Below are 22,377 nucleotides of genomic sequence, written 5' to 3' on the forward strand. Positions count from 1 at the left end.
GAGAGCTAAGGTGTCCCAAGCACTGTTTGCGAAGGTTGCAGCAACCAAAAGCCAGGTAAAATTCCCAGGGCTCAAAGAGCTCCATGTCCTGTGCAAGTATTCCCCCAGATCATTTTCTATGTGAGTTTAAAATGTGTAGCTGGGTCAGTGTATCAGCCCAGTACAACAACTCAGAGCTCCTTGCTGAGTTTGGAGGTAACCTCTGGTTCCCCAGACAGGGTAGAGAAGCAGCTTCCTGAGATGTCTCGCTCCCTTTTCCCCACCAGCCAGACACCTTTCCTGTGTGCCCATGGATCTTGGTGTGGCTCAGAAGGGATCAGGTTCATCAGTTCTCAGCTGGTGTGGATGTGGCAAAAGTTGTGGTCAAGATCTGGGTATTGCTGCCAAATTCATCTTGAGGCTTTGGTGTTTTGCAATTGCATGTGCTGCAGTGAGGAACGCTGGGGTGCTGGTTTTTTGCAAAAAAAAAATTTAGTCAGACCCACTGGTGAGACTGGCATGAGAGGTGGACTGTCAAAAAACAGGAAAAAAAAGAAAACCAACAAAAAAAGGACACCAAAAATTACAGTTGTACAAGTTATAGCTGAGAAAAAAAGTATAATTTTGTCAAACACAATGTCTGTTTGGTTACCTGCTTGCATGCATACATATATGTTGCATATTCAGTTTTAAGCCTTTGTTTTGTGGTTTCCTATTCTGTTTTCTTTAACTGAAGATTTTCTGTCAAGTTTAGTGGCAAGAGGGAAATCAGTAGGCACTTGTTGGGTGTGATTACCATAAATGACATGTCTTCTGAGAAAGATCATTGTAGTATGTGAATGCATTGATTTAAGTGAGAATGTGCTCAAGAAGTAAAGGCAAAACATATAGAAAAATGAGAAAGGTATAGTTATACAAATGCTTGAAAGAAATCAGATGTTGAATTTTCATATTAGATTGTGTTAAATACACTTAATCACTACTTCTATATTTTTCTAAAATTACTTCATAGAAAAATTCAGCATCTTCCAGGGAAAGCTAGTGGAGCTCAGTTAGACTGATGTTTCTTGGGCCATCAGCATTTTAGTGCTGGTTTTCTTTTTAACAAGGCTTTAACTTTTGACTTCTGTGCTGTTCACATTTTGGAGTTCACTTCATTGTACAGAAAGGATGTTGTCTCTTAAGTTATATGGTGTAAGGAGCATTTAAAGGGATATTTTGGAAATGTTGTATCAAAATGATTAAACTCAAGCTGTGGACTGTAAAAATTATAGCTTTATAGGCCACATGCCTGCCTACCCTTCAATCACTGTCAAAGTGATAATTTCAACAATAATATGTTTCCTTTATTGTGGGATTCTAAACACCAAGTGCTGTTTAAACATTAAACTGAATTGTTTATGTTAGTGCTGTACTCAGTGTGTCATACATCAGGCCACTATAATCTCCCATGGAATGTAAAAATTCCGTCATGAATCATGGCTTGTATATCAGAAATTACTGTAATTTTGATTGGAAATTACAGAGCTCTTGAAATGTTTCTAATTATGATAGAATGTTACAGCAGCTTCCAACCTGTGTGCTCCTCAGATGTCTTTATTTACATGTCAAAACTTGGGGTTAGAGAACTGTCCGTTTTCCGCACCTTCCCCTTTCCACTGCAGTCTTCTGTAAAGCTAAGGTATGAAGCCAGTCTATCAGCCCACATAATTTTGCTCTGATCTGGTTTGTGCAATAGTGTATTTATTTCAGTGCAAAGCCTTAAAATTTCTAGGTGGATCAGCTCTTTCAGTGCTGACTTTCAGAGGGACAGGCAATCAAAATGAAGCCTGAAAGCCTCCAGAGGACTGCAGGTTTAGTTGAGCATTGGTATAAAATCTAGATTCTTGTACAAACTTTGCCTGCTAAGTACAGAAAACAACACCAAACACATAGTTCTTTTCCATTTTACTCTGGTGATTATACCTGTGTTCTCAGGGGTTATTTTTCCCACCAATTTCAGCAATGTTAATTTATGTGTCTAGCATGCTTTCAGGTCTGTAGTTAAACAAAGTGTCATTTGTACTGGAAAGCTGCTTTGCAGAAGTACCCTCCCAGGTAGACTAGGATGTGCTAGGTCTTCTCGAACTAGCTGACTGTTAGTAACCCAATCAATAATCTTTCAATATGTAGCAATGCCACCTATACTAAAGGAGGTGCATGTACTGTAAAAGATTCTTCATTGGAGCTCTTCAGTGGTACAAGTAAACATTTCTTGGGGCAAAAAAGTCTCCCTTGCACAAAAAAGAGGCTTGTTCAAACATATTCTCTAAGAGAACCTCTCTTGAGAGAGATCTCTTTCTGATATTTTTTTCAGTTTGGAGATATTGGTTCCATACTCAGAACTGGGAATCCTGAGATATAACCCAAGTTGTAGTGAAAAGTCTGAAAGACTCATATTAGCAAATGATGTGTTGATTAACATTTTTGTTTTTAAAAATTGCTAAAATTGAACATTATTGATTTTATCTTATTTTGGATATAAGGACTTAATTAATTTCTGAGCGCAGTCTGGAGTTGTGGTGTAAAACCATATGTGACCTAAACCAGCTCTGTGAGGGGACAAAGGCCTGGAGGGCCTTGCCTTTTTTTTCCTAATAAACTGATTTGGGGCAACATTAGACTGGATGTCTAAGCAGCCAGTATCTGCAAGGTGGCTGGGCTTGCCTGAGCCAGGAGACTGCAGATAATGTTCTGCTGACTAGAGCACTTTGTACAGAATTGCTACTAAATGATGCACTACAGGAGTTTCTATTTGGGTAGCACCAAGGTAAAAAATGAGCATCTTCCCTTGCACTGTGTTAGTGCCTTTGGCAAGAGTGGAACTGGAAGTCCTGGGATAATCACTTCATTACAATGAAAAGTCTGGAGGAAACACATTAGAAAATAATGTGTTGATTAACAGTTTTATTTTTAAATCCTCCTGAATTGTGGAGGACCAACCACATGTGGACCTGATGCTCAACAAAGCAGCTGGGGCCTGCTGTGGCAGAGGTCCTGGGGTCAGGCAGAGGTTGCTGTGCTGTTAAGAGAGTTCATTTTCTGACTCAGGTGGAGGATGATTTGCCTGCTTGAAGTTTCATGGTGCACTTTGCTGGCAGCTTGTTAGTGTTCCCAAAGGAAACGACCTGTCTGGTACATGGGTTTGAATGAGTTTGGGGACACAAGTAGGACATTTCTTCAATTGTTGAATGCTTTTCCCATACAGGAATGCATATGTTCTGTATATTTTAAAAGTTTCTATGTTTTTAAGGATCGATATATTATCTACAGAATAATTTAAAAATCTGTTAAATTCAAAATACATACTTCAAAAGTTAATATGATTATACTAAGAAGGTAAGGAAGATACTACAATTCAAATTCCTGGAATACATCATATCTTTGGGGAGTTTTAGAGCTTTATTTGGCAAAGCACCTAATGTCCATATTTAAAATCTTGTGTTTTTATTGTAGGTTGTCTTTCTAGTAGGCCTGCATGGGTTTTTTGTTAGATTGTGTTGAAAAGAAAGCTTTGCAAAAATGCACACAAAAGGAAGACAGAAAGGTTTACCAAGTGTTTTGTCTCTTCTCGCAGGTTATTGATTCTTAATGACAGAGTGGCAATGCCAACAGTATTATTTGCTAAAATTTAATCAGCATACCTGAATAACTCTAAATTAAAAGAATCCACACATAAAATTTTGTGGCATATGTTACTTTTACAATTTCATCATATTGGGTTTTTATTAAATTTGTAACCTGAAAGTCTGATTCAAGTACTTATGGAAGCACAATCTTAATTTTGTTATTTAAAAAAATAAAAGAAAAAAAAAAGTTGATTTGTATAATGATCATTAAGGCATCATGGTTCAGTAACTCTGCAGTGGCTACGATGTTCTCATGTGGGAGCCAGGGATGAGTTTTCCTTGATGGTGACAGATGCTGAAATCTAATTTTATTCCATAAAAACAGATAAACAAGCAAACAAAACCCCCATACCTAAGAGCCCTGAGAGATAAGGCAGGTAGAGACTTGTTTCTGTATGTTTGCTATGTTTTGAGAAGTTAGATTGATGTTATGGCTTATCCTGAAAAGCTGTGTCTCACATGTGCTAGCATGAAGCAGGGAAGAAAGCAATACTTTGCTGAAAATCAGGTTAAATTGCTAAAGCTTTCTTAAATTTAGGAAATTACAGTTTGCAAAAACATCAGTAATATCGAGCTCCATACCTCTGAGAGTCCCACGCACTACAGTTTCAGGCCACTAGCCTGCTTTATTTACCTAAAGAAGTTTAATTTTTAGTGAAATAAATGGGTGAAATCTTCTGCAGTCAATCCTGCAATCCTGGCTCATTATGGCCCCATAGGTGCCAAATGCCCTCCCTTCTCACCAAATGGAAATGCCTGTATGTGGAGGGTGAGACTCTTGGTTCTCACAGAATCATGCTTTGATTTTAAAATAATTCTAATGGAGTACTACCATACCTCCAGAAACCTCATTTAATGACGTAGTTCTGACCTGTTACTTCTGAGCTGTTGTGTTGTGTTGCCCAGTTTCCTGTTCTTCGTCCCTGTCTTTTGCTTTGGTTAGTAGTAGTTTCACATACAAAGTGTGGAGGTAAAATCATGGTTTTCAGAACATCTAGAGAGTCCATCCTGAGCCATCAGGCAAGTATTTTATACAGTGGCTATTTAATTAGATGGGGTTGACTTTTTGCCATTGTATGCACCAGGAGTGTGCTCTTCCAGGAGGCTGCATAGGAGATCCGATGGGTAGGCACTAGGCAGAGAATCTAGCACTCATGAGTAGATGGGAAGGAGTTAAATGGGAAGGGAATGCTAAACATTGGCACTAAAAATGCTTTTGGCATGCAAATACCATGCTTTTCCTGACATAAATATTTTCAGAATAGGCCATTAGAGTTCAGGTATATAAAACCCTGCTTTTACTGGAAATTTTAATGTTGTAGTAAACCTAGAGATTTATAGTGAAAAATTGATGTCTGTTATCTCACTTTTATCTTTTTAACCAGCAGTTTTATAAATGCTATATCTTTGATCTGGCTTTTTCCATCTAGAGACTAAGCTATATACTCTAATAGGAAAGTCATTTTTAAACAGCTTCCCACACTGAACAAGCACGGTATTGTGGATCTGGCACAGAGATGTAACATGCCATTACCGCAGATATAGAACAATCTATTCAACTGTTTTCCAGCTGGAGGAAAAGAAACCTTTTTATCACCAAGAGTAACCCTCTGGTAACAATGTGGCTTTAGGAGGGGATCTTGAAATTTATTTCCAAAGCTGTTTCCTCAGGGCATTGTACCTCAGGCTGCCCAGAGGGGTGCAACCTGCAGGGCAGGAGGGGGCTCAGTCCTTCGCCCATCACCCTGCTCTCAGTCAAGTTCTCTCCTGCCTTTGTCTCCCTCAGAGCAGCTGAGTCACTTCCTGGGTTTAAATCTTGGCTTAAAAACCTCCTTCCCCCCCACCCCCCTCCCCCCCAACCTCAGTGTACAATGGATTCTCTGTGGAGCAGGGGGGGATGCTGCACAGGGAGACGCGAGGTGGAAACACAATGTACTCTGAGGTCTGCCGTTTCACAGGTCCACCTGGAAATAAACCCCTCATCCCGGTGCAAAGGCGAGATACAGTAGTTAGGAAACATTAGCTGCAAAAACACACAACAACATCTATTTCTTATAATTTTTTATGTTGTTTTCCTCCCCCCTCATTGCCTGGGGGTGATTGCTCTGGCAGTTGAAGAGGTGCCATGAGCAGCAGGAGTCGGGGTGGGATCGGGTGTCGGCAGGGATGCAAGAGGAAGAGTGTGAACTGAGAAAGCAAGATGGGCTTTTGCATGCAATCGAGAATTGCCCCATAAAGCAGCATGTCATTCAGTGAAACTGTGAAACTTGGCAGATAGAGCTGATTTGTTTCTTTCACAAAATATCGAGTTACAGAGTCATAGTGTGTTCTGTCTTGCCCAGGTCAGAGGAAAAAGGATTTTCAGGTTTCTGGTAGGGGAAAAAAATTAATGTTTCATGTCCTTCCTCTGCCCCATGTCCTAGTCCCTCTTACAACATCTCTCAGAAATAAAGGTTAAATCTCAGGAAATTTCCATAGCTTTTTTTTTAAAAAATACTTCTCAGAAAGGGAGTAGAAAAATTGAGTTTAGTTGACTCTCTTATCTCTTGATCATGGTAGACCCAAGAAAGGGCTGGCATTGATCCTGACTATATCCCACTTTATTGGTATGGCTTTGGTGGAGTGGCTAGACTTCAGTGAGCCTTGTGTTCCCCCTAATAAAAAAGAGGGGAATAGACGTCAGCTTCATGAATGAACAAAGATGCAGTGAAGAGAAACCACCTTAAAATCTTCAAGGTGGTTCACATCAGCATGTAATTGCCCACGTAACCTTGGAGCCAGGTAGCCTTTTCAACACATTAGGCAAAGGCTAGATTTGTTGACACACTGATGAAAAAAGAGTGCTTCCTGAGCATGCTTTACAGGAGGGGTCAAATCGGCTGAGGCTGGAGGTTCCCAGCCAGACGGGTGGCAGCAGGAGCTGTTCAAATGCTGCCGTTTAAAGGACTGGTAGCAGCTTCAGGAGATGGAGTGTATTTGAGCCCTGAGGAGAGCTTCCCTGGAGGGATACGGTGCACACCTGCCCTGCTCTACTCTGGTTGGGAGTTAATGCTTAACGGTCTCACGGCCGCAGCCTGTGGCACGTCCCTGGGAGGCGCTGGGACCGCTGAGTGCCTGGCAGGATGTGGCCCGCAGGTGTCCAGAAACAGCAGAGTGGGGGGTTTTGGTTGGATGGTTTTTGTCTGGTGGAAAGAGCATAAATGAGTGAGAGAAGCTAGGAGAAGTACAAGTTAAAGTCATTAAATGTACAAATGAAAAAAGAGAGCCAAGAAGAGAAAGCTCTTTACAAAATACAAAATTATGTTAAAGCATCAAGACGGCACAACATAAGGAATGTTTGGTACATGTTATTGAAACTGAAAAATCAGAGTATGGAATGAATTATAATTTAGCATAATCCATAATTTTACAGTTTTCATTTTGAATTATTTATCTTATATGATTTGATTAAAGATAAAACTGGCTGACAAGATCTCTAACATCTCTGCATGTCTTAATGTCAAATGAAAAAACTCTGTATTATAACTTCACCATTTTAAATTTTTTATTTGTATTGTTTCTATATAGCTCCCTTTTATTTTTAAAGCATATTTCAGCTTCTCATTGTGTACACGCGATTCCATAACCCATCAGGCTTCAGTGTTGCCTCAGTACCTCTGATTCAGTAAATCAGATCATAGGCAGCATGCTGTCATATAATAAGGTGTCTGATCCTTATTACCAGTTTGTTGATGCACAGACTCCTTCAAATTGACCATTGCAACACATGGTTTCCCCTGAAACTAGCTGTGATAATTAGCGTGGCTCTAATGAGACAGAATGTCACTGATCTTGTGCTGAACTGTCGAGTATCGACGCTACGGATGGGAACTGTCAAAGCTTGCCATCTGTGACAGAGCTTGGCATATTCCATTTGCAAGGTAGAGCATGCTCAATAGACTGTTTTTAAACAAATGGTCCATTTCTTGATTAGGGCTCTGTGTTCTGTTACTGTGGAAGACTTTATATCATAGTTAAACTTCTTGCTTTTTTTTCCCCCTTTTTCTTCTGCTGGGGTAAGCTCGTTAGGAAATGAAGGCATTAATGATCCTCAAACCAGTCCTTGAGTCTTCTGTTAGACTTTTAGGGAGAGGTGGGGAGGATCTGATCACATATTTATTCTTCTTCCTTCCCCCAGTTATCTTCATGTATTTCTTCTAGGGCTTGCGATCCCACAAGCCTTTTATCTGATTTTTTTTAAGCACTGAGGGGTAGGGATGGCATAGTTTTGAAGTATAGAAGAACAAAAATTTAAAAGTCTCAGGTGACATGCAGCAGGAGCATGTGCACCTGGGATGAAAGATTGAACTGGTCAGGAGAGTCAGGCACCCAGGCTCCCAGGACTGGCCCTGCATAATGCCGTGAAAAAAGTCCAGCGCTGCTTATCATTCCAAAATATGCTTTGTTGCTTTTTATTTCCTCCTTCTCTGGCAGACCACACAGGGCTTGTTCTGAAGAACATTTTCACTAATCTGATCAGGCAGCCAAATACGCCGGGAAAACTGCTTTAATGATCCCACTAATTACCTCAAGTCAATATGAACTGTATTATTAGACTGAGGGAAAATATTCCATTAGGTCTCCCCCTTGGGAGTTTCTCCGCTTTGTGATGTCACCGAAGCCTTCGCCCTCTCGCTTGTAATTAATTTTATTTACACACGCAGGCACGCACAAGGTCACACCTGCACAACCGGAGCTGGCCAGGGAGCTAGTGGCACTCAGGCTTAATCAGATCTGTCATAATTACCATTCTGCATGTTTCTGACACACGCTGTGAAATATTTCAATTTAACTGCCGCTACCAGCACAACCAGATGTAGTGTGAGTGTGGCTGCATTGGAAATATTATTCCTCAGGATAAACTCTCTCCTCCTCCTTTTTCCTCCCACCCCCTCTCCCTTTTACAGCTAATGTGGCACAGAAGCTGATGTATCCTGTAAATCTTGAATGCAGTGCTAGATTGATAACAGCAGATTAGACAGTTTAACCACAAACAGCTTGTTCATTTTTCACAAATGAAAACCACATGTGGTGTAACTAAAATTTCAGGCTTTTTTTTTCCCCCCTCTCCTCTTTGGTTGTTGTTTCCTTTTGTGTGTGCGTGTGTGTGTTAAGGTCTGCCTTTAGCTGTTAAGGGGTGAAATAAAAGAGTAAACATACAGGGGGAAGAGACACTGCTGTCTTTGGAGATTATTTCTCTTTGACCTTTATTGAAAACCTTCCCTGTTTTGGCAAAGAAATCAGATACCGCACAGGGGTTTGTCATTCACTCTGAGACTTTCTAATCTCTGGGGTTTGTGCCCACTTATTAAAGAAGTCATCCTACTGCGCTGGTTTTCAAAATAACATGCCAGCAAACACCTCACTTTAACCAAAAAATGTAGTCTTCAATGCTACCTAAATTTAATGGAAATAAAATTTTCTGCCAAAGTTTTTCACCATGGATTTTGTCTGCTTGCTAACCCTTCCCTGTACCTCTTCCTTTGGGGAAAAGATTATTTTTAAAAAGAATCCTCAAAGTCATTAGAAATTTTTGGAAATGGAAAATTGATCAGTATTTTTATTAAAATATTCCCATATTTCTTTTAAAAAGAGATAATGAAAAATTAAATATTTTCTTATTAAACACTTTTTAGGAGACTAGAAATTTCTGTAAATTGTTTTGCTTTTTTTCATAAATTCATTTTTTCAGGTAAATTGTTCAGCTTTCCCTAATTAAACAGCCATCAGTACTTGGTAAGGTGTTTTTTTTTAAACCATGTACTCTTTAGTAGATCACAGTTGGCTAGTTTTCCTACACAGAGAAAAAAATCTATGCTATTTTGATAGAAAGTTTTAATTATAAGACTCTAAAACAATTTTTGCAGCAACGAAAAAAAATGTAAGTGTGCAGAATGGAACTGAGCAGATTCTCCGAAAGCTGTTCCAGGTATTGTCAGGCAGGAGGAGTGGAGCACTACATGGGATAGAAATTCATCAAATCTAATCTGTAATAAGGCTTCCAGGGCAGGTTAAAAAAAAAAAAAAAAGTAGCTTTAGTAAGAGGTTGTTTCATCCATTGGCAGAGATTTGTGATGCAGTAGCAATATTGAAAGTGCAAGAGTCAGGGAGCTAAGAATCAGTATTTGAAGTCAGTCACAAGAAGGTGAACAGGACAGGTTTTGAAAGCCACTGAAGGTGCAGTTTGTAGCAGGAAATTTGGCTATGTATATGGTCCCCCAGGCTGCTGCACACTCATACCAGTTGGGCAGCAGCTACTGACTGCATTTCTGACTGCATTACTGGTTTCCCAGAGCTGAGTTGGTCGGTGCAGGTGTGCCATCAGTGTCCCTCACTGCATGGCAGTGCCATCTCCATTAGTGATTCCCCCAGAATCCATGCAGGCCCCAAAAAATGTGAAAATCTTATTCTGGAGGAGCAGCCAAATCCCTGGAAGTGCTGTGGGTGCAGATATCAGAAAAATAAGTCTGAAGTAAGATGAAGAGGAGGACAGGAAGGGCTCATATTGGACGAGGCAATGCTGAAATGAATTGTCAAGATTCTTGCAAAGATCTGGAAATACAGCACTCATTTCTCCAGAAAGCTATTCAAAAAATGTCATGCAGTTGGGAAGCACTGGATTGCCAAAAGAAGAAAGTATGGCACCCTCTGCCACCTCCTCTGAGTCTTTTATTTTTAGTTTTTCTCTCTTAGGTAGAGGTGTTCTGGTTCCTACACTCCAGATGTGTGAATCAGCTCTTCCCCAGGCAGCACCTGCTGTCTGCCTGACAAGAGGTGCTGTTTCTGGCAGGATGGATTTTCTTAATATCTCTTCCTGCATTCTATACCCCTTACCTTCTGTTTTGTTTTTATCTCACCACCTTCTCTTATTCCTCTCAGTATGGCTCTTCTCTTAGTTCTCCTTGGACTTTCCCCACCCCTTCCTGTCCCTTAAACACCCTTACCACCCACTCTTGTTCCATCTGCCTCTTTATCCTGTCCTATCCCGTCCCCTGCCTGCTGGAATCCCACCCCAGGCACATCCTCCCACACACCATGATTTTGTACACAAATTCCTTTGTGTGTGGGGCACAGTGTGGGCACTCCATGCCCTTGGCCTTTGCCAGACTGGTCACCAGCACTGCTGACTTTTAGGGTGAAGCATTGTTCCAATTCTCTGCACGGTGACACGGATTTAGCCAGGAGAAGAACCATACTCTTGATTTCTCTTGTGCCTTCTGTGAGCAGATCACTGATTCAGGAGGTTTTTGAAGATTGAGTATATCAGTGTTTTAACTATTAATAAAAAGGGGGAAAGTTTGAGTGAGCTGTATGAGAGTTAACTAGGGGCATAAAAGCAAACAAAGCTGTGGTGGCAGAGGCGAGGAGGAGGCTAAGGAGTCAGCGAGCAGCCTGTGGTTCCCGGCTGTGGGGGAAGCAGGGTACCAAGTAAACAGCACGGAAAACAAAAGCGAGCTCAACCCGTAACTAAACAGGAAATGACAGGGTAGAATTGCTGCTGAAAAACCGAGCTGCTAAATATGTAACTGCAACGAATAAAGGCATCTTATGCAAGCACAAATATACAGTAACAGTCTGAGAAGTAATTTGTTAAAGGGGTGACCAATTACAAATCAGATGAAGGGCTGCTGGGCAAAGGCAGGAATAAGAAATAACAGATGTTTGTTTTCTCCCCTAAACTGTGTAATTCAAAACATATTACACCTGAAAGAATGTTGCAGGATTGCTAGATGCAAGGTGAGAAAGGAGACGATATTTTGTTCCAGATAAATTTTTATTTTATTATTCCTAATAATTTCTCATTGCATCCATCTTTTTTATTTGCTTCAAATTTAGCCTCTAAGTCAAACTTCAGATTTTTGGTTATGTATTAGCCCGAACTGTTGGCATCTATTGAAGAGGCTAGAGCAGGCATGCAGCTAGCTAAGTGGGGAAATTTCCAATTTGCAAATATTTATCTAATTTCAAATCTGCCAGATTCTGTCTGAAAGCACATTGTTATTCGGGGAGCATCTCATTTTTATTCCTGTGCAGTGTAATGTTCCCTTACTTCAGGATGGAATTTTAGAAGCATGTAAATATAGTTTTCAGAATCTTTGTAAAGCAAAGATGTTTGGACTGAGAAGTCCTTAGCAGAATTCCCTGAAGTTTTGGACTCCAACTTAGCAAGAATGGCGCACGTAGCAGTTAACATCTGTGGGTTTATTCAGGTAACTGGTTATTTTGCTGAACCTAGTGCTTAGCATCTTTAGTACCTATAGCATGCAAGAGAAAGCTCTACTGATACAGGAAGTTTCCTCTCTTTATGTAAGACCAGTTATTAAAAAAACCAAAAAACTATGAAAAGCTTGAATTAGTTTCTTTACATTTTTTACTTTAAGGGAGCCAGTTTGCTTCACCTCCAATAAATTATTTGCTACTGTTATTTTAGATGAAGAGAGAATCTAAAAGGATTGATCTTTTTCACCTGAGGAACAGGATGGGAGGGCTCAGGGCAGGAAGACACGTGCTGCTCCCTGCAGTCCCTGACTTAAGGGCAGAAGGTACTGCTGAAACTGCTGTCTGGAAACACAGCTGGGACTGGGACTCAGCTGGGCTGGTGCTCTTCTTGGCTAGTGAGGAAAATTGTAACACTAAGAGCTGCTCTTTCTAGGAACTTTTCCCTCGTGGCTGTTCTTGACCTCATCCTGACGGCAAACTACCTGGAAGCACTCTTGTGTTGGTTCCCACCCAGGAGAGAGAAATCTGATCTCTCCAGCTTCCCTTTTGATCCAGCTTTCCTATTATTTTAAGTTTCTGCCGCAAGCAATTGTGCTCCAAGTAAGGGTATTTTAGCTTTCTGAGGATTTCACTGCCTTTCTTTTTCCATGGGCAAGATACGTGCTTCTGGCTGCTCCTGTCTCATTTGCTGGGAGGCATCGAACTCTCACAGGTGTGGATTTTAAAGATTTTTTTTTTAACTGCTTTGAGATAATGAACATTATTAATTTTCTGACTGTTGCTGTGGTTAACAAAATCTGGAGGAAAGTCAGAGAAAAGTTTCTTTTCAATTTTCTTAAGACTCCCCTCACCCTTGGCTTTATTGGGGCATTAAGTGTTCTTCACTATGAAGCTGAGAGCCACAGAATCCAGCTTAACTGCAAGAGATGAGACATTTTCTCAGGATATTTAAATGTCTAATTCAAGTCTATATGAAAGCTTTTAGTTAGGCTGTGAAAATTTGAAGGGATGTCTGAGAATGGATTTGAGCTGTGTATGTTTTGGAATGATGTCACTTGTTGGAATATCTTGTCAGCTGAGCTGCATTTACAATGAAGTCCAAATATCTGTGAGCCTGTGATTCCTCAATGTGTGGTAGATCTTCCCCTGATCCAAAATGAATTCTGGAAAGAAAAAACCGTGACAAGAAACCATGAAATTAAATTGCTCCATCTGGGAAATTATAATATTTTTAAAAAAATATATATAACAACATGATGGGTTAACATATAAGTAATTACAAAAGTGACACTTTGGCCCAATGGCTCTTTTACTGGAGATCTTTTCCCCAAAAGCAAATGTTAAATCTCTTTAAGCAATGTAATAATAAACATTTGCTGTTCACTGTAAATTGATAGTAGTAAAAAAGATTTTTAAAATTGCCAGGCTCTTTCTATTAAAGACTCTTCTCTAACTAAACTGCAGATATAGCTGCCATACAAAATTGATTGCATGTTTAAGAAAAAATAAATGTGGGTTGTTAAGGGTCGTGGTTGAATTTAGGGTTGTATTTACTTTCAAGGGACACATTGATATTGCAGTGAAGTCAGTACTTCTTTCTGCTTAAATAAAAGATAAAGGGCTGATATATATTATCAGTCACCCTCTGTGAAAGCCATTGACCCATTTTATATGACTGTACTATAAAAAGCAATGTACCAGACTAAGACTGGCTTATTTAATAATTAGCAGGTGGTTTTTCTTTCTATGTTATTTTTATTATTGTTAAGTCCATTTTTGTCAGATGTTCTCTCACAGTTACAATGACAATTGACTCAGGTGTGTGTGAAAGAGGAAGGATCTGGAGGACAGGAAGGCAAAGCTGCACCCATTATTTTTTGCATCTATTACTTTTTTCTCTTTTTGCATATGAATGTAGCTGCATTTTATATAAGATTTTCAAAGTTACATACGTTGTGGTTTTGATGAGGGCTTGTACCTATCTATCATTGCTAGGTAATTGAAGACAATGCTGTAAAAAAGATACTTTTGAACAGGGGAAAGAAAAGGTGAAGGAAGCTGAGAGCAAAGAAACCAAGCTCGGGAGAAGCCCTTCATTTAGATTATTGAATTTCCTCTGTACTCGACTAAAAAGTAATGATACTTATGTTTTCAGTCAGGTTTAGAGTTACAGGTCAGGTTTTTTCTGTCCATGAGCTGGTGGTGTCTGCAGTGCTCATACACAGGGGACACACGGACCGGTTTTGATACAGCCTCAGACTTAATCTAGGTAGTTTTTTTGCAAGCACTGGCTTTTGGCCACTCACCATGGCTCTGTGTAGAAACAGAGGTGTGGTAAGACAGACAAGGCTGTGGGAGCAGCGCAACAGCTCTCACGTCATTTTGCTTCTGTACTTGTTGGATGCTTGTCATTGATTTTTAGAGGTTGCTTTAGCAAGTTTTCCTTTCCTATTTATTTGTTCGGATGTTTACAAGAATAGAAATATGTATTTAACTTTGAAATGCTGCAGCTAGGGAGAGGAAAAGGCAGAGGGATGAAGAGACACTAGGAATCCTTTTCCCCTAAAATTTCACTGAAAATTTGTGTACCACTGCTAGGTATTTGGTCATTTGCTTTTAACCACACAGACAAAAGGTGGAGGTACCATGCAGACAGATGGTGTAGCTAAATAATAGGCTGGATAAGAAAGTTTAGGAATGGCATAATCTGTCTCGGTATTTTTCAAAGGAAGTTTTTTTCTGCCAGTGAAGTTTACCTTTCTTCTGAAAAACTGTATGAGGTTGTGGGGTTTTCAGTTTCAAATCTCATCTATGATGATGGCAGATACAGATTTACTTAAAATCCACATCTGGCTTCCCTTTTCAACATTCTAGTAATGAAAGCCAGTAAAATAGATGAACCAGGAATATCTGGAGATAAAGGACAGATTCCAGTTTCAAACTTTCTCTGATTTAGGACAATGCTCAAAGGCAAAGCCTGGAACTTAAGGCTGATTAGCGTAAATAAAATACTAATGCAACCATTGTTCTGGGTACATTTATTATCACTTTAGGCCACATATCAAGAAGAGAATTCATATTCTGGTATCTCTACTCATCTTCTGGAACCAGCTGAAAATGAACTTTTGCTTCCTAAGTTCAAGATGCACAATTTTCTTAGAAAAATAGGAAAATTTCAAAGTATTGAATATTCACTACTGTTTTTAAAATTAGTCAAAACTATATGCCTCACAGAAGGAAATCAGTGCTTAAAATTTCCTGAAAAGTTAGTTAAAATGAACTCTAACAAATGTTTTGGTCAGTATCAAAAATTGCTAAGTCCAGTAGGTTATTAGTTTTCCCAGTTCTTTATAAAAATACCCAGTGGCTTTTCTTTTAATAGACTTCAGTTCTTCTGTGAAGCACTTAAGTCTATTCAGCTTTGCATAAGAGCTAGCCAGGACACTTTATGTATTTTAGGAAAGATAAACCTGCAGTCAGAACAAATTTTCCTGCAGCAGGAAATTCTGGAATAACATCTAAGGGTAAAAAGGACTGCTCTTGTCATGTAGGCTTGTTCCCACGTCTGAACCCACAGGTATTTCACACAGAAAGAAGTCAGATTTAAGGGATCTTCGCATGAAAATGAATTTTGAATTAAATGCTCTGTTCTTACCCTGCAGTGGGTGTTCCCTGTTTTCCCTGTTCTGTTTTTTCAGATAATGTAAATGTAGCACAAACAGCATTTCACAGAGAAAATAAGCAGTGTCCATTGTTATTTATTGGTCATATTTGTTTGTGCTGAAGTGACATTTGCTTATTTTTGCTTCTCAATGCCATATGCATGAGTTTACTGATTCAGAACTCTCTGAATTTTTGATCCTGTTCAACACTGTGAGAAATCTCAGTTGAAGGGTCTAATGCATTTTTCAATCAATGTGTAGGGGAAATTTGGCCTTATCAATTTAAATGCTAGAGATCCTTTCATTGCATTATGGAAGAATCTTCTCTAAGCAGAGATTATTCTTAAGAACTTCATAACATTTAAAGGTTAATATGTTAGGTAAAGAACAATATCTTAAGACAAACATTTTTATTACAGGACATGAAGGGATAGTTCTGATTAAATTACACGATTATTTGAATGGGAAAGAAGACAAAGTGCATCATTTCTTGCCCTCAACTTTAATGCCTTTAATCAAATAATGACCTTCTGGAAATAGTTAATTTTAAGCATTTGGAAAGATCAATACCACTTTGCCACCAAAAAATGGCCCAGATGATGAAATTTGATGTATTTAAAGTACCATTTCACCCTTTTAACCTAGTAAATAATTTAAAATGCTTTCAGTACTCCTTTGCTACCATTATGTATCTCACTCAAAGTATTATGACTTTTCCAAAAGCAACCTTTCTGTGCAATGTGCAGCTTACAAGTTTAATACTAAAGACTAATACTATATGCATATATGGTAGTGGTTGTGTTGACCCTTTTTCTTCCCTTGTACATGTGGAATCTGTTGAGTAAAGAAATAGAAGTATCTAAGATGAGTGCAGCTGTTTGGAACAATAATGAGATTGTAAAGCAAGTTGGATGGCTTTTGAAGGGGAAAAAGTCAATATTTAAAGTTTAGTCCCTGAGTTCTTTTCCTTTGTTTTGTCTACAAGCTTTCCTGTTAAAGGTGAAGGATTTGGATTGCTCAGACAATTAAGAGCCCATTTTACCAAGTGTAATTTCATATCTGCGTTCTATAAACTGGAGTGCCTTCAGCATTGTAAATAATAAAAATTGCCCTCTATTAGCATGTTTGTGGGCAGATTAAAAACAGTCTTCATTAGCATAAGTAACACTTACAGATTCTTTTAAAAGTAGAAAATTATTTGTTGAATGATAAATTGCTAGCTTTCTAGTTAGTTGCTGAAAATGTGCTCATTCAAAATGCCTACTTTAGTTTAGTCTACAATACTCTTTTTTTTTTTAGTTAGAAGTACTGTTTAATGGATTATGTACTTAGTCTTTGTTCATGGTAGATACTGAAATGCAATTCACACTTTCTGCTAAAATGTTGATATCCAATACCTCCCTATTTAGATTGATTTCTTTTAGCACCATATATTTTTATTATACTATATGCCCCAGAGAATGATACAAAATAATCTTAAATATACTATAACTAAAAAAACCTGAGCATGTCTTAGCATTGATCCCCTAAAATGTTTTCCCTTTCTAGATTTAAGCTAAACCCTTTCTAAGAAATGCTGAAGTCGTTGGTATTCTGTAAGAAGTATTCATCATTTGGCAAATTATTATCAATGTAACAAATTAACCAAACAAGTTCAATTGCTTCACCTTGTAGCCTTCCCTTCTCAGACTAGGTGTATTTGTTGCTGATCTGGAAAGCTTTGGCCAGAGAACATTTTTCATTATTGTAATGCTATCCTTATTTGATGTAATTAGGGTATATATTTACACCTTAGGTGTAGATTTCTTTTTCCTTTCAATAATAAAGAATGGAAGAATATTTTATTAGAAACGCTATGTGAAAGAGCAGATTTTATTTAAGCACAGCAGAGATCTAACTGAAAAGAATAGAATTTGGATATATGGATAAAATGCATAGCTGTGTTCTTTAAAATAAGCATGCTCATGGGTATTGCAGAGCCCAAGTTTTGGCAGTTATCCTCTTTGCGCTTTTCCTGCAATAGTTTGGCAGTTCGGCTTTCACAGGTTTTTTTTTCCTCTAATGTCTTGTGTTTCTTTACTAAATCCCTATCAGAAAACCAGACAGAAGACTCTTATTTATTTTAAATATCTTAGGTTTAGCATCTTTTTTTTTTTCACCATTTTCTTGCTTACTGTAGCAAGACCTTTGCAGATGGTACTTGGTTACTTGAAAGTGCATAACAGTATTTTCTTTGTAGCAGATGGATTTAAGACTTTTAGTTCCCAATAAATGTAGGTTTACAATACATAACTTTACAGGATTTGTGTTGTATATAACAGGTTTGAACATATTATCTCAGAATTCATCTGCATGGCATTTTCAGCTTATCCAGGGCCCATGCCAGTATTTTAAGTAATAGGGAGAGCATAGTGATTGATAGCAGCTAAAGGCGTGATTTTGAATAGAAACAAAGGTTTTAGAACAGAAGGTGTCAAATTAAACTTTGTCAGTTTGAAAAGTAGTAACATCCTGAAAGTTCTCCAAACATATTTACATGTGGCTAATGTTTATATTTTGCTTTGTACTCTCTTTATATTCAGTGTAATGTTGCCTGGCAAATTAACTCTGTTTTAAAATCAAGGTTGTTCCCAATGTCATTGCAGAGTTTTTGGGGGGTTTGCTTTTCTGCATAAATGTATCAACTTCATTATTTTAATTCTGTTTTCTTAACAATGTACTCTATATGCTCTATAAACCGGTTGTGATCTAATCTGATTTATAAATATTTCCTTATTATTTTGTGGTCATTTCCACTTCCTGTAAAACTATAAAGACAAGAAAAAAAGGAAACTAGACAGAAATTGCTCTAGACTTAAAAAAGTATGAAAGGAGAAAAACCAGCCCTGTTACATTCACTTGTAAATTCAGCTGCATTATCTGCAGCACTTCATATCTTTTTTAGATCAAATGGAAAAAAACTTATAAATTTTACAGAACTTAAAATTAACCATTAGGAAAGTCTGGATTATTTTTTCCAAAATTTTGTAAAAACATTTCATACTTTCTCATGTAGGTGACTTTTATGAATGAGCTTTATTTCATGTACAGAATTCGGAACCAGAAACTAAATTAAATACTTCTATTTTTAATTGTTTGTCTTGAACCAAAAGGAAGCATATTGGGATAAAGTTCATACTTTCTTAACAAATTAAGCCCCTATAGCCTCTCTTGCTGTCCATCCACTATCTCATCTGAGAACATTGGTGAGATCAGCTTTCATAAATATGTACAGAAATAAACCATGAAGACCAAAAATTTTTTTCTATCCTTGTAATTGTAAAAGAATTCAGTTGTTTGTTTCCATGTTTTCCATCAAATGTTTCATCAGAGTGTGTGTACTTCTTTAAAAATGTGCCAAGTGGAATAGAAACATTTTGGTAGAACAGTAATCTTTTGTGTGTACCCTGTCAGAAGTATCTGTCTTCATTATCTCAAAATCCCTGAAAGGCTAGCAGAGACATGTTTCAGGTTACAATTCATCAAATAATTTTAGATAAGGCATTAGAAGTATTATTTCAGTGCAAAAATTGAGAGAAAACCATTGGAAATACAATGTTAGCTATCAGTAGTTAATAAAAATAAGGTCTGACCTAGTAAATACAGAAACAGAAAAGACAGTAAGGGTAGAAGGTATTTCTTAGTGATCAAAAACTGTTGTGAAATATATTTCATCAACAGAAAATGTTATTGCCTAGGAATTATTTTTTCTACTGCATATTTTTTAATTATAAAGAGTTTCTACTGCATTTTTAAGAAAAAACAAACCCTGTGATTCCCGTGGTCAGCAGACAAAACATCTGCAGCTTCTAAATACAGGGTGCACTTCTTTTCCAGCCTGTGTGTATGCCTTGGAGAGGTGTCATGGGTGGAGATGGGCTGTCTTGTCTTTTTTTTTTACTTCCACCAAACTGTCATGATAGACAGCTCTGCTCTTTGTTTCATCACTTTAGAAAGAAAGGCAGTGGTTTCAGTGTAAAGCAGTGCGGATTCCAGACAACCAAAGGACAATTTTTACTCTTTGGCATGGGATGGTTTGTGGCTTTGGGGTTCTTTAATTAAGAATTTGTAACTGCTCTTCAGTTAAAAGATCTAGATTGGTTTATCTTCGTCATCATCTCTCCTCTGTCCCCAAGAAGCTGCCTCTGCTTTCTGAGTGCACCACTTTTAACTTACTGCAATAAAGGAATACTGCTGCTGAGCATAATCCAGCACTCAGTATCCCCATGGATGCAAGGTGAGCAGAGAGCCATGAGCAACATGCTGTTTTTGTTAGGGGCAGGGAGAGCTTGCCCTGCTAATACATTCCAGTGAGATTCCAGAGACCCTTGCTACTGTTTTGAAAACGTGCCATACAATTCCAGCCAGGACAGGCTGAGTGTTGTGTGCTCTGTGTGAAGGCATTTGGTCACATTTCCAAGTCGTTTTGCTAAACCCTGGGGCAATACCCAGCATCCCCACTTAGTGCATGGTCAAGGAATGGGGTGTGCTCCATCCCTAGGGTGTAGGGGAGCCCTTCTGCTGCCCCTGCTCTCCCCTGTCTCTGCTCCCTCCCTCGCACACCTCATGAGCACCTGACAGATTTTGGCCCCATTTAAATTTTTGCTTTTTCAGCTCTGCTAGCACCATCTCTATAACATTTGTCATTTTGATATTTTCTTGGGGGCATTTTCTTCTGTGTCATTTGTTCAGTTTTTCTCTTATATCCAAGCAAATATACTTCCAATTTTTATACACACCTCACTAAATATTTTCATATACAATATGAATGCATTAACATTATTTGTTTGCTTTGAGTCTTCCTGTTGTGGGAATATTTTTACACTGCATTTATTAACTATTAGCTAAAGATATGAGTATCTTCAAGAAAATACATATCTATATCATATCTATGAGTCTATTGTATGTGTTAGTAAACCGTTCTGGATAAACTATTAATCCACTACTGCTACATATAAAAAGGACCTAAAAGCTTCTGTACATTTATATTATTTGTTGATTCAATAAAATGTCACATTATCTTTCCTACAGCATTAAGAAATAAAACTGCATGGACCTGTTTTTGAAAACAGATCCTTGAAGCTAAAATAAAGGAAATATGCATGTTTTATACATGTAATATTTTGTTCCTAAATTTTAATATACTAGAAAATTTCTGCTGATGTACACTGTCCTAGCTAGAGGGTTTGCATTCCTCTTTTAGAACTACCAGTGCACAGTTGAGAAAGAAATCCTCAATTAAATTTTAAGAAGATGTAAAGAAACATTAAATTTTCGTGATAAACTCGTATGTCTCTTTCAGAAACAAACTAGCAACTGCTTCAGTTCTTGCAGGGGATTCTGTAGCTGACTTCATATTATGTACCCCAAAGACTCATAGGCACCTTTCTGTCCTTGATGTGGAAATGTATAAAGGGTGTATCAGAAGCTGGAGCACATCTTCCTTCCCCCCAGCCCCTAATAATCCTGTATGTAAAACTGAGACTGATTTTTTTCTGTGTCTATGAGGACAATCTGGAAACAGTTCCGTATCACTTGAAATAAGTTCACCTGCAGAGAAACCTCTTCTTGTAGCAAAAATTAAGAAGTTATCACTTGACTGCATCTAGTCATAGGATTCCTGTCTTTTGAAGAGATGATAGGGAGTTCCTCTACTGCTGTGGTTTACATTAGGCAGCCCTACAGTCAAGCAAACAAATAGCAGCACTGTGGTGTGACACCAAGGGGAAGATGCTTTCCAAAATGCCTATAGTTGCTAAGGGTCTGTGAAATGGCTGGGCAGCCTCTCAATGCATTGGTGTTTGCTTTAAGCCCAGCCTGTGCAGTGAAAGCCCTTTTGATCAGGTGAGAGGATGAGAGAATGCAGGACCTCAAAAGTACACATTTCACCCTCATTTTGCCCCTTGCATTGTGATGAAAAAATACCTAATGTTTTGCTGCTTTTGTCTTTAAGGGGTGGCTCTGTGAGCTGTTACGTTGGAAAGAAGATCCATCACCAGAAAACAGGACCCTCTGGGAGAATCTCTCCATGATCCGAAGGTTCCTCAGTCTTCCTCAGCCTGAACGCGATGCCATTTATGAACAAGAAAGCAATGCAGTTCATCACCATGGTGACAGGCCTTCCCACATTATCCATGTGCCAGCAGAACAGATTCAGGTTAGTTTACCTTGGCCAATCCCGCAGAGCGCTAAGTAAATAAAGCTTTAAACGGAGCAAAGGAAATTAGTGTTTCTTCCCTCCTGGTCAGGCTGAACGCAGGTCTCCCGGTGCAAGATAAGAGCGCGCTGCCATCCACCAGCACAGTTCAAAGGAGACCGCGCGACCACCCACAGTTCTTGTTCCTGTTCGCTGGTGTTTGCTAACATATGTGGTGGCAGTGCAGAGGCAGCTGTGTGCGGGCAGGGCGAGCACAGCCCCGTGCTGGCTGTGCCTGCCTGGGCAGGCACCAGGGCCAAAAGGCAGGGATGTGTGGCACCGGTCAAGGGTCTTCCTTCCCAGCAGACCAGGAGGACCTTCTTGTGCTGCTGTGTGAAAACCAAGCAAAAACCTTCAGCAGTGGCAGCTCATCCTGGGCAGGAGTGAAGGGAAGGTGATTTCTCATCCCACTTTAACCCCAGTTGAGACTGGGGTGAGTCAATATTTGTTTGTTTTTCCTTCAGAGCCCCTCTCCCACCACCCTTGGGAAAGGAGAGCATAGAGGCGCTTTCCTACCAGGCCTGCTGACCGCTGGACCTTGGCTGGGTGCTGCTCCGCAGGTGAGCTGGCACAA

The 22,377-nt window shown here is 39.0% G+C and overlaps 1 protein-coding gene across 1 annotated transcript in view; it reads left to right on the forward strand.

Moving 5' to 3' along the window:
- Positions 1-22,377, forward strand: part of SATB1 (SATB homeobox 1) — a 72,801-nt gene that overhangs the window by 46,233 nt on the left and 4,191 nt on the right. Inside the window, 3 exon segments of the mRNA XM_031057648.1 lie at positions 1-55; positions 21,561-21,764; positions 22,268-22,363. The exon segment at positions 1-55 is cut by the window's left edge and continues 8 nt beyond it. Coding sequence (XP_030913508.1) covers positions 1-55; positions 21,561-21,764; positions 22,268-22,363 — 355 coding nt within the window.

Source organism: Geospiza fortis, unplaced genomic scaffold (genome assembly GCF_000277835.1).
Source record: "Geospiza fortis unplaced genomic scaffold, GeoFor_1.0 scaffold95, whole genome shotgun sequence".
NCBI lineage: Eukaryota > Metazoa > Chordata > Aves > Passeriformes > Thraupidae > Geospiza > Geospiza fortis.